This window comes from Mugil cephalus, chromosome 21 (assembly GCF_022458985.1).
Source record: "Mugil cephalus isolate CIBA_MC_2020 chromosome 21, CIBA_Mcephalus_1.1, whole genome shotgun sequence".
Lineage (NCBI taxonomy): Eukaryota > Metazoa > Chordata > Actinopteri > Mugiliformes > Mugilidae > Mugil > Mugil cephalus.
In genome coordinates, this window is record NC_061790.1 from 6,071,062 (window position 1) to 6,083,364 (window position 12,303).

The 12,303-nt window shown below is 42.7% G+C and overlaps 1 protein-coding gene across 1 annotated transcript; it reads left to right on the forward strand.

Moving 5' to 3' along the window:
- The first annotated feature begins 1,361 nt into the window (after positions 1–1,361).
- nt5c1bb (5'-nucleotidase, cytosolic IB b) lies at positions 1,362–6,250 on the forward strand. The gene is made up of 6 exons (XM_047573330.1): positions 1,362–1,566; positions 1,720–1,887; positions 3,040–3,169; positions 3,280–3,402; positions 4,315–4,499; positions 5,119–6,250. Exons 1-6 carry the CDS (start codon positions 1,453–1,455, stop codon positions 5,482–5,484), a joined length of 1,086 nt encoding a protein of 361 aa, XP_047429286.1. The 5' UTR covers positions 1,362–1,452; the 3' UTR covers positions 5,485–6,250.
- The last annotated feature ends 6,053 nt before the right edge of the window (positions 6,251–12,303 follow it).

Here is a 12,303-nt window from a genome sequence, read left to right on the forward strand (position 1 = left end):
GTTGTGTAAGCTACCACTATGTACGATATTTATTTATTTATTTATTAAAAATGCTATAAAATAGAACAGTATTTGTAACAAGTGCGCAGCCGTGTGTGTTATTGACACGAAGATGCATTTACTATCATGACACATACACTAACTTGCCAAAACATTAGGTACACAAGTGAAAACGAACGTATTTTAATGACAGTCCTGCTCTACATGCCCCTTCATGACTTATAGTATGTTCCGTTTATGTTTGGAGGATGTGCTGTTTATAGTTTGTGATGCAGTTAAACTGTATTTATTTAATTAATTTCTAAGCTTAACCCAGGGCACTGACTAAAATGGGGTTGTCAAAATAATAGAAACTTGTGTCAGTGCAGCACAATACAAGTCAGCAGTACAATAAACTACAGAATATAAAATGCCAACACGGCTGGATTGGTTATTTTAAACATACTAATTTGGTGCAGGACTGTTATATTATAATGCATTCAATTTCATTAGTGAACCCAATGAACCGTCAAGTTAGAGGGTGTTTGTTGTGCTGTATATTGTATTTATTAATTTCATATTTTGCAAAGTAATTAAAGTACTGTACATTTTTTCCAACCTTGTTTATTGAGCAAAATTACAACACACAAATATATTGGTATACGTACATTATCATCATCAATCAGTCATACAATAAACACTGCACACATTGCAAAATTATGTGTAGTCCCAGGGACCCTTACAGTACGTAGGTCCTCAAACTTAGTTCTCCATATATTTATATTGTCTGTATAAAAAGTACAGAATCGAGTCTTATCTCTATTAGAGGAAGATAGGTAGTAATAATAAAACAGAAAAATACACCAGATACCTGAAGTAAAGTTACAAAAACGTCAGTCAAACGTTATCATTACTTGACACCAGTCACATGATGGTCTCTAGGATATGTTTCTATTAAATCCTACATTGGGTGAATTGCATTTTCTTTTTATGTCATACTTCTTCTCTTAATTAAGATTTTTTGGCATAGAAAACATATGGAGGGCTTATAAAATCTGAACCTTTGTTATAAAATGTCAGCACAAGTAAAACTGCAAAAATGTATAAATAAATAAATATCACAGCGTCATCATTTCAACTTCTGAAACTTGAAAGTGTGTTGCTTTTGCGTTTAAATCTGTTAAAATGTTTAATTGGGCTATTAATATCTTTGAGGTTTAGATACGGTGAGCACATTGAACGTTTACATTCAGTGCTATACACAGAAGGTAATAATAAGGGGGTAAATGGGAAGATTTTAAGGGGAAACACACTCTTTCATTAACCACAACAAACCGCGTGATGCGTCACCAGTGGAAGCCACGCCCACCCCCTCATCTCTGTACTACACTTCCGCAAAGTTTCCAGTTGCTGGAGACTCGGCTTGTTTGGGATTCAGAGGTTTCAGACGCACAGGAATTCATTTGAACAACCATGAGTGAAATAAAACCGAACGACGCGCCTTCAGCGGATGCAAACGGCGAGGAACAAGACTGGGCAGCGGCCAAAGCTTTTTTTGACAACCTAAAAACAAAGAAACCGAGACCTGTAAGTGTTTTTCTGACTTTTTTAATCTATTTATGTATGTCTCTATTTGTACTATAAGCTTGCGAGTACTAGTACTGTTGTTGCTAAACAAGTCTTTGTATTACACAGACACACGTGTATCAATATTTTCTGCCTTTCCTTCCACTCTCTAAGCCCAAACCCCGGTATGCTGTCACCATCGCCGTGTCCTCTCGCACCCTCTTCAACATGGTAGCAGAGAGGAAGATCTACGAGGAGGAAGGAGTCGAGAAGTATGTGGTTTATCAGCAGGCGCACGAAAACGAGCCTCTGAAGCCAGGAGCTGCTTTTCCCTTTGTCAAAGTAGGTAGGCCTGAGCCCAGGAAGTGTCAACCTGATGCAGGTTTGCAGGGCGTGGTCCCCGAAATATGTATTTGGCACCCTGCTGACACTGTTTTCCCAAAGCCTGCCTGCAAACAGCATGCACGAGTTCATGCTGAGTATTGAGGTGTGTGTGTCGTAAAGCTTTGGTTTACCTGAGACGGCCCCTCTAGACAGTCGGTACAGTCACAATAATGCTACTTCATGTTTTTTGTTGTTTTGTTTTGCAGATTGTTCCTTTTTCTAAATCATAAAGTCATGCGATAGAACCTGAACCAGACGCACAAAAGACCTTATGAAAAGGTCACTTGTGTTTAGAGTTCTTCATGTCTTTCAGAGCACGGACAAAATACCTGACTTAAAACAAGGATTCATTTGACAGTTTTTGAAAAATGCCGCACCGCTCCCACTCAGAATGCTGTCAAACAAGCAGCGAAATCAACAATTGCCAACAAGAAAAACCTGTATTCCTTTCAAATCTACTTTACATTACTCTGTGACTTCCGCCACATAAAGGCTGACTGATGTTCAGAGTCCATATTTGGACAGGCGTGGTATTCATCAGACCGCACTTGGGTGCGTGTAGCATCGTGTTATCGAGAGGAGATCCCTTAGCTCTGTAATCGTTGTCTCTCTACAGACATGACACAGTTTGAGTGAGAACCTCCCCATCGTCATCATTTTTGTGCTGATTTTTTGCCCTAAAATGACACATTTTACAACTTCTAATTCAACTGTAGCCCTAGAATAAATCCTACCTCTATGACGGTTATAACATTGAGCTGAGAAATGCTTCTAATGTTCACTCTGTCTAAATTATGCAAATGATGTCCCTGGAAATGATAATGAGTGTAGTAAGATGAAATCAATTTTTATTTATATCTGACTGCAAGGTGTACCTAATGAACTGGCAGATAACAGTAACGAAATGCAAAAACGTGTTATCACTCTAAAGGGATGGGAATATAACGTATAGCGTTTAACTTTTGCTTGTTTCTGTGTTGTGCTAATATCCTCATTTACTGATTTACGATTGTAAAACCTCTTGTGTAACCTCACACGAACACTCTGACTCAATATCCTGTCTTTGGGTGTAAACCAAGCTTTTCCCCCCCGTCTCTCCTTCTCTCTCAGGCTCTGATGAATGTCAACTCTCGTCTGCGGGAGCTCTACCCAGACAGCGAGGAGCTGTTTGACATCGTCTTAATGACTAATAACCATGCCCAGGTCGGCGTGCGCCTCATAAACAGCATCAATCACTACGGTACGCTGCGCCTTACACCAAACATGAGATGGAGGCAGATGAATGGAAGGAAAGAAGAAATGTAAACCGCATTCATTTTGTCATCTCCCAATGTGCTTTCCTTCTTTCAGATCTGACCATAGAGAGGTTCTGTATGACGGGAGGGCAAAGTCCCATTGGTTACCTGAAGGCCTACATGACGAATCTTTACCTCTCCAAAGACTCGGAGAAAGTCACAGATGCCATAGAGGAAGGTAGGCGCTGCCACCTGCTTTGTTTGAAACCCTTTAGTCGCCCGGTGAATCGTTGAAGCTTCTTTCATCCGCCCCGCGTTGTTTATGTAGTTCTGATATTTACACACACTCGCAGGTTGACGTTGCGCGTGACTCATTCGCACTTTTGAGGGAAAGCACGACCTCATGCTGGGCTGCAAGAAGGAGCTGGTTGAATACAGCGTGGGATTTATGGCTCCAAGCAAACACATAAACAAACGTATATGAAGCGGAAAGGTTCTAAATATTACTGAATTGAATAATAGGCTTCTTAAATACAAGGATATAATCATGAAAACAAAATATATGTCGTTATAAGGTGAATGTATTTGAGTTTTCAGACAAAATTAAACCAGTATGGAATTTTCTTTTTACTTTACGCTACTTCTACTTTACGCTACTTTTACTGCAATTTATAAATTAGCCCCACTCATATGTTTGTAGATAAAATCGAGCTATACCAGTATATCCTCCATCTATACCTGTTCTGTGGGTTGATTTACATACAGCAAAATTTCACATTCCTTAAGATAAAGGTGACATTTTTTCAATTTTTTAAATTCTTTTCTCAAACACTCTGTAACAGTGCTTTTTAAATAAAGCTTATTGTTACTGTATGCATGCTAACGCTGCGAGCTTGGCTTTTTAACGTGACTACATTAGGCCTGCATGTCACTCTGTGACTGCACAATCCTCACACTACTCCCATCGCTTGTGAGAATGTAGAGTAAATAGAGTGTCCACAGATACATTATCGTGTATCGTTTATTAGCCATCAAAGGAGAGAAAGCGATGTTTCCGTCACTGCTCTGTGTTAAAGCATCCTAAAACGTGAAGCCGGAGATCGCCTGCAAGTGACGCGTTCTCTTTTCCACCGTGCCTCCCCTCCATCAGGAATCGCCGCGGCCACAATGTTCGCGCGGGAATCGGAGATCGAGCTGAGCGAGACTCAGCTGAGGGTGGCGTTCGATGGCGACGCCGTCCTCTTCTCGGACGAGTCGGAGATCATCGTGAAGCAGCACGGCCTGGACACTTTCTTCGAGCACGAGAAGCAGCATGAGAACAAACCTCTCGCTCAGGTGACGCTTCACTCTAACCTCATAGAAAGTAGAAACATCTTAATAGGAGCACAAGCCCTAATATACAACCTAATACAAAGCACTATAAGCTGCTCTCTACTTAAAGCCGTGTTGCAACTCTCAGCCAAAATTGTATTGATTTTTTTTTTTTTTGTTGCAAGTTACCCTTCAGTCTTCTCTGAAAACTGCCGACGTAGTGTTTCACTGTCACATACCGTCTTAAACAAGCTCTTCGATCAGGGTTGGAGTTGATAGTTTTATTGCGCCACGGTGGCCGAATAGCTGTCTGAGAATCACTAGAGAGAACCGGCCTTCGCTGACTTGCATACAAATGCCGCCCAATAGATTTCTGAGGTCTGTAAGTGTTGATACGTGCAGGTCAGGCCGTGGGAACTGTCTGCAGAGTCTAGAAACCTGCTCGACTGGCTCTAAATATGTTTTCAGTCAATGGGGACAGTTCATCCTTGTGTGTCCTTATGTGTTTATCCTCTTTCATACGACCTGTGTCACTAATCAGTAACTACAGAATGATTGGATGATGAGGTTAAAAGAAGAACGAGGTACTTTCTTGAGTACATTAGACTAAACGCTTTTTGCTGTGTGCGTCCGGCTCACTCAGGGCCCCTTAAAGTGCTTCCTGGAGGCCCTGGGGAAGCTCCAGAGAAAATTCTACGCCAAGGACGAGCGCATGAACTGTCCCATCCGAACCTTCCTGGTGACGGCCCGCAGCGCCGCCAGCTCCGGGGCCCGCGTCCTGAAGACCCTCCGCAGCTGGGGCCTGGAGATCGACGAGGCCCTCTTCCTGGCGGGGGCTCCTAAGGGGCCCCTGCTGCAGAAGATCAAACCACACATCTTCTTCGACGACCAGATGTTCCACATCGAGGGGGCCAAGGAACTGGGAACCATAGCCGCGCACGTCCCCTACGGGATCGGACAGAAGTACCACAAAGGGAAACTCATTGAGCAGCCGGCGAAAAAGGAGTAAAACACACACTACGACGTCATCTGCATAGAAACGGTTTGCTCCACATTAAATTCTTATTGTCTTTTTTTATAAGATTTAGTTAATTGGTAATACACTCGATAAGTGTTTTTTTTAAAGGTGGATGTAAGGGTTATTCAAGGTGCCATATACTGTTTTGGAAGAGAACTGCACTCAACAACTTTTAACCATATCTGTTGCCCTGTTATACCTCTTACTGATTGAACAAGTTTACTCATGAAATGTGAGTTTATGTAATTTTCTTTACATTTTTAGACCATAAACCCTTTTCTTAGTTTGAAGTAAAAATACACCAGGCTAGTCCAGTCTGGCAATAATCTCAGATGTTTAAGTGGACTCAATAATATTTGGGCTTAAATGTATAAAAAAGGGACATTTTACAGAGTGGACGTGCTTTTCCTTACACTGATGCTGTATTTCTGTGTTTACTGTTCTTGCTGCTGATGCGCACAAACAACATGAAACTGTATGTTTCTTTCCTCAAACTTTTGTTCTGCAGGTTACACTTTTGTGTTAAACCTGTGCATTGTTTTTGTTTTTTGTTTTTTTTTTTTTTTTTGTCGGATTCACTACATGTTCCCAGCATAGCATGTATTTTACACTTTTTAAAAAATGTCAACATCTGCACAACTAAATATTTTTCGTGGGAACACTGTTACATCAGTCTTGCACCTCTCTATTTTTCTATGCAATTGCACAGGGCACCGTGGATGTGGTTGGTTGAATAAAGTAATGTGGTAGAACCCCAGTTGCTGGAGTTGACGTATTTCTGCTGCTTTGTATTTCTTCTCTACATCATTTCAGAGGCTCATTGCATTCATTTAACAACAGAGTTCACCGTTAAATCGTGATGAGCGTCTAAAATACAGTTCATTGTTTGCCAATATCGTGGATTGCGACCCCTGTGAAAAGCAATGCAGGATTGTGGCAACCTGAATAAAAGACTTTACATTGACGTAATTTGGAAAATTTAACCTGATGGAAATATAACAAAAGACATTAAATTTGTTTAATAGAAGAAGATTGTTTTGCTTCCTTCATGTTTCAGTCCCGGGACCTTGTCGCTTAACACACATGTGGCAAACACGCAGAGAATGTGTTTATTCCATGTGGAGAGAAATAACAGAAGAAAACTTTTATATTTATTAGGTTATTAGATCCAGGGTTTAGTCATTTTCTTCTACATCAGTAATTAGCTCATGACCCCCTCAGATTTATCTTGACACTCTGAAGTTGGGAAACATTAAAACTAGCTCCACTTCGACCAGCTGCACCAGTCAAATGGTGTTTCATATTTCAGATTGTGTCGATACACCTTCCCTTGATAATACATCCGTAATTTTAACTAAATGAGGCCGAGTATTTTATTTACTGGGTTCTCTCAGCAGTACAGTAGATGGCAGTATTTAGCCAGAATTGCCTCCCTCCATCCTCTCACTCCGTTGCTTGTTTGTACCACAGTGTCGACAGTGTTTGTCGGTGAGTCATTGAACCCTCTGAGGTCACCTGTGTGCACTGCATCCCTTCTGCGAATCTGTGCTGTCCTTAAACCTCCATGTTTTTTTCCTCTGTCCAGCCAACTGTCACCTTACATGCGCATGATTACAAAAACCACCAGGGGGCGCAGCTGCACAACAAACATTCGACATGGAGGATGAAAACCCCAAGATCTCTGTGTGCACATGTTCTTGAAGTATACAGGGCAAATATATCCACACAGAGCGATGTTTGAAATATATAAAGAAAAAACTTTCCTCGAAACACCCCTGTCGAAACTATGCCAAATCTCCTGTATGCTTTGAAGAATGTATGTCCTCTTTTCTTATTCCAACTGAGCTCCCACTTGGCCCGTGTGTATTCCTGCCAAGCGCTGCAAGAACAGCAACATGCAATTCACTTTGTTCTCACTGAACATTAGCTCTAATTGGAAGTTAATGAGCTATCCTGCAGTTCCAGATATATGAGATTATCGGAGGCAGGGAGCAGCATTAGTAGTTGTTTTCAAGGTCTGTGTAGTTTTGTAGTTGTAAACACACGGATAGTGGACTCCTCCAGTGGATTTGATTTCTGCAGAAGAATGAGAAGGCCATAAGGGGAAACATAAAGGATTGTAATGTAGACATACTTGCTGTTTTATGAGGATAGAGATGCTCTAGAATAAATCTTTGTTTTATTTCAGTTTGACTCCATGTTGTCTAGCCCGAACCCCAAGGCAAGAAAAAAAACTTGAGCATGTCCCATCTTAAATGGAAGGGTGGGCGTCATCAAATATGCGTCGGGGTAGAGAGAGGCAGAAAAGAAAGAGAGAGAGCCAAGGAGAAGACAGAAGCAAGCAGATTAATTCATACATATGGGTAAATAATACATGCAGCACGTAAAGATGATGCAAACGAGATGTGGATAGACTCCACCGTGTTCTCCTTCCTGGGGGCCTACATTGCCCACAATGCAACACCACCACCACCCCAACAGGTTGTTTTAGAGAGTTGCGTGCATTATTCTGGTATCGCCTCAAGCTGCTAAAGCAAAGGTTAAACAGGTCAGGAGAACTTCTTTCAAACCGCATTTATTTATTTTTAGATTCGTAGACTTCTGCTCCAACCTACGCCGACCCAGGAGCAACTTATCAGACTTTACGCATCTCCCTCTGGATCCAAAAAACAAGCTTTTCTTTTCTTTTTGACATATGCACTTGTTTCTTTCAGACTATTATTCATTTTTATGATTATAAAAATGAACTTAAATTGCATTATAAGTGTAAAATGCTAATGTGTTAGCTTAAATCTACCATGTTTAAGTGTGAATTTATAATCTGCAAAGTGCCTAAAGCTGTCAAGCAAATTCAAACGTGTCGCTCAGGAATGTAGTGAAGTAGAAGGTTAAATTGACATAAATGGAAATACTTCAAGTGATTTTTTAGTGAGAGCCTCTTGATCACGTCTCGGCTCCATTTTGGAGAACTGCGTCACTTTGAGGTGGGATTTAATTGATTTTAATGTTATGATAGTTCACTCCAGTTTAGTTATTGGTCTTGTCGGCGGAGCATCTCTGCAGCCAGCCACGGTCTGCTTTCGTCAAGGCAGCAGAGCGTGCGCGCATCCCGGAGAGAGCCGGGACCGACCGGCTGTTGCCATGGATACCCGGTGCTGACACCACAAGAACTGTGTAGGCTCGTTGAAGATATAATTAATAACAAAGGATTGGAGAGAAAGGTAGCATGGGGCTCAGTGTGAGAAACCTCATCACACAGTTACTATAATTGGCGCCCTGTCCGTGTGTGTGTGTGTGTGTGTGTGTGTGTGTGTGAGTGTGGACGTCACAAGAAAAGTTGCTGGGGGAAAAGAAAAAAGAAGACAAGAACCGTGGAAACAGTGCTCTCATTCTCTGCCGCTGCATTTATCTTCTTGACAAGCAATTTGCACTAAATATGTTTTCTTGGTCGGTGTTTCAAAATGTTTTCTTAAAGTAATTTATTTGGACCGCGCGTCCTCTTGGTGGGCTCCTTGATGCCTTAACAGGAACATCGTAGAGGACGTTAACAACACACACATATAATGATTTAATTATCTGCAGCTTTGACGTGGAAGCTTTATTTGTTGTTCACACCTAGTGCGGGATAGATGTGCTTCAATTACTTCTGGACGCTGATCCAGAAGTTTACAGGCAAACAGAAAACTGACAATCCATATTATTATTTATTCATTTATTTTTTTTGTCATTTTATTTGCAGTTTTTTTTATTGCACTTCCAAACAAAACTCAAAAATCCAGATCCAGGATCCAGGCAAACAGCAGCTGTATTACAAGAAACTGTACATGTTGCACCTTAGACATAATCAAATAAATCATCTCCTTAGCCTTAGTTACACCTGCTAACAAGGACCTGCACCTATGTTTTTAGATGCCTGTCGTTAGAGGTGTAAAAGAAAAGCAGGTGAGGTCTTTTTAAGGTTCATTTTAGACTTATGAATTCAAGAAATGTGCCCAATGCTGACAGTCCCACACCACAGAGGCCCTAGAAGCTCTAATATAGGCTAAAGATGATGAGCAGACGAGGCCTCGTTACGGCACATTACCCAAACTGTATTGATACTGTGTCGGTTCTGTGTCACTGCGTTGCTCAGTGCTCACACATGTTGGACCTTAAACATCACGAGCGTCAAGTCCGGCGATCCGTTAAAGCTGGCGGTTTCTGAATTACCTTAAATCACAACGGTTTAAGTTATTGACAAAATGTTGCTGAACACTGGGAAGTTGTGCTTCTGTCTGGAAAACCTTCGTGACATCTCATGCGTATGACTCACTTCGTTTTTACAGACAAATTCCTGATTTTGCACCAAAGTCCAGCTTTGTTGGTTGGCGGTGGGGGACCTCCTGTATTAGGGGCAGCTCTCTGCTTCACACCACCTGGTGGGACTTTGCTCTGTTCGCCTCACCGCACAGTCCCACGACTCCAAATGTTTCTTTAAATTCGTTGTTGTGCTTTTGAAACTAGATGGGACATTCGCTCCAGCACAGAGTGGGTTAATGTTGTTAACTCAGGGTGGTGACATCACTCCCACGATTAAAAAATAGTAAAGCACAGTGACTTGGATAAGTAACTCTAATGTTATTACTAGTTTGGAAATGTCTGTGAAGGTTCTCCTTAAGGCGTTGAATAAGGGCAACTGGACTTGAAGAATTAACTTCTGAGAGACTGGTGGGAAGTTGAGGTTTATTTAAACCGATTTAAACCTCAACTTCCCACCAGTCTCTCAGAACTGAAGAAATTACTCGGACGAGTGGCGAAACGTCTTCAAGAAAACTCTACACGTCCAGTTTCCTTCATTCAAACGCCTTTTGGATAGTTTGGAAATAATACCACATCAAATTTCCCCCTCATGAAAAATTGGTCAGATTACCGACATCACTGGTCATCATTACTGTAATGGCAGCTTTTTTTTTTCCCCAGAAAGGCAACTTCCCAGTAGGTTACTTACAATTCTGTCCATTGAATTCAAATACAGCAAGCCTTTTTCTCAGTGGGCGGATGTTTAGGTCAAACTATATGGTTAATCATGTAGCATGTTACACACACGTGTGTACAGAAACACATGTGCATGTCTGAACATGCTTATGCGCGTGTGTGTGTACAGGCACGTGTGCACTTGTACACGTATGCGTGTTCTGTCTTCTGACTAAAGATGAGGTCGACAAAGAGAGGACGCTGATACTCCAATCTGAAAAAGTTGTGGCTTTCAATAGTTAAATAAGTACATTACACATACATTAAGCAGCCTTTACTGTTAATTTTTTGTGAATAGTGAGTCAGTTAATAGTTTGATCTTTACTTGTATGTACTAGGAGGTACTTAAATCAATACTAAACCAGAATCTTTCATATTTTTTTCATTTTTTGTGACTGTGCTGTCAACTGAGAGTGCAGCGTGAAAAGCAGTATTTGTTAATTTGTTTCGTGACATTCCACCATTGTTCCCGTGAAGACAATTAAAATGAATCCCTGTTGATTTTTTTCCGGGGAGTTTCTGCAGGCGGCGCTCGTCTCTTCGACCGCGGAGACACTCGTGATCACAACTAGGGTCGCCGCCTGCTGTGTGACTGAGCTCGCACACACACACGCACACACACACATGCGCGGTGACATGACAGACTCTGTTGACAGAAGACTGTTGTATGATAATGACATGTATCGAGGTCAGCTGGTCCGCCTCCTTATAGAATCAGCATCCGGCTACGGTTCAAACCCCGCGAGCTCCATACTGGGACTCCGCTGTATTCGGAGGAGCGCGTTCACACTCCCGAAGTCTTTGATCGAGCTGTTTCCGAACGCTCCGTGAAGATGAAACTGCGGCGTCGCCCCGCCTGTCACAAACAGATGCTCGTCTCTGTTGTGGTATGCATTATGTGCTTTTCTATAATTGCTGCCTGACTGATGTTACTGCAGACCTCACTGTTTTGTTCTGCGGGTGATCCCAGGGAACCCGTCTTTGCGCCCCTTGTACAATTCACACCGTTCTCATCCGACTGCACCGCGTGGTTTCTCTGAGAGCAAGCACGCGTTTCCTCTTCCCGGCCTTTCGCGAGCGCACCCGTTAGCCGTTATCGACGGGGTCAGCTAAGATGCTCTAACACCCAATATGCACACCTAAAGATAGGAACAGGTTAAGTGATTCCCGGAAAGTGTTTCCTCTCACAATCCGAAATCAATCACCACCTGTTCTGGAGGCGCTGAACTTGCTGGTAGCATGTTGCCTCAAGGTTGAGGTCGGGGGCCTTCCCGCTATTTCCTACACAATCTCTAATGTGGTTAATGTGGCTAAATCTGCTTTTGCCATTCTGAAAGCAACACACTGATTTCCTGTCCAGCCAGTGTTTAGTATAAAGCTGCGTGGACAGATGGGAGAGCAGTCTTTGATCTGACAGGAAGGCAGGCTGAGCAGAGGCAAAGCACACTGCCATAGTAACAGCTGAGCAGTCGTACTGCTTCGTGGCCGCGGCTGATCAGCTGTGGCGTTTAGTCAGCTCTGCAGGCCCCGGCGAGGGACACGAGCTACGGCCCTCTAGCAGAGGCTCGGCTCGGCCCAGCAGCCGGGCAGCGACGCAGCCGGCCAACGAGGGAAAGCGCGCGAGTGTGCAACCGCCGAGTGAGCGAGCAAGCGCCGCCAATTATCTCCACCTCTGCGCTTGTAGCGGGGATCCATTTCGGCGCCGTCACCTCCAGGCAGCCACGGGCTGACGGTCTCTCCCGTCAGGGCGATAGTTCTAAATTGGCTCCCACCCCTCTCCTCCTCCCGAGATTGAAA

Bases quoted from the DNA above. Each gene is read 5' to 3' on its own strand.
- nt5c1bb (XM_047573330.1), top strand. From the start codon at position 1,453: ATGAGTGAAATAAAACCGAACGACGCGCCTTCAGCGGATGCAAACGGC. The intron at 1,567-1,719 runs GTAAGTGTTTTT...CCACTCTCTAAG, and splicing joins AAACAAAGAAACCGAGACCT to CCCAAACCCCGGTATGCTGT. The intron at 3,170-3,279 runs GTACGCTGCGCC...TCCTTCTTTCAG, and splicing joins AAACAGCATCAATCACTACG to ATCTGACCATAGAGAGGTTC.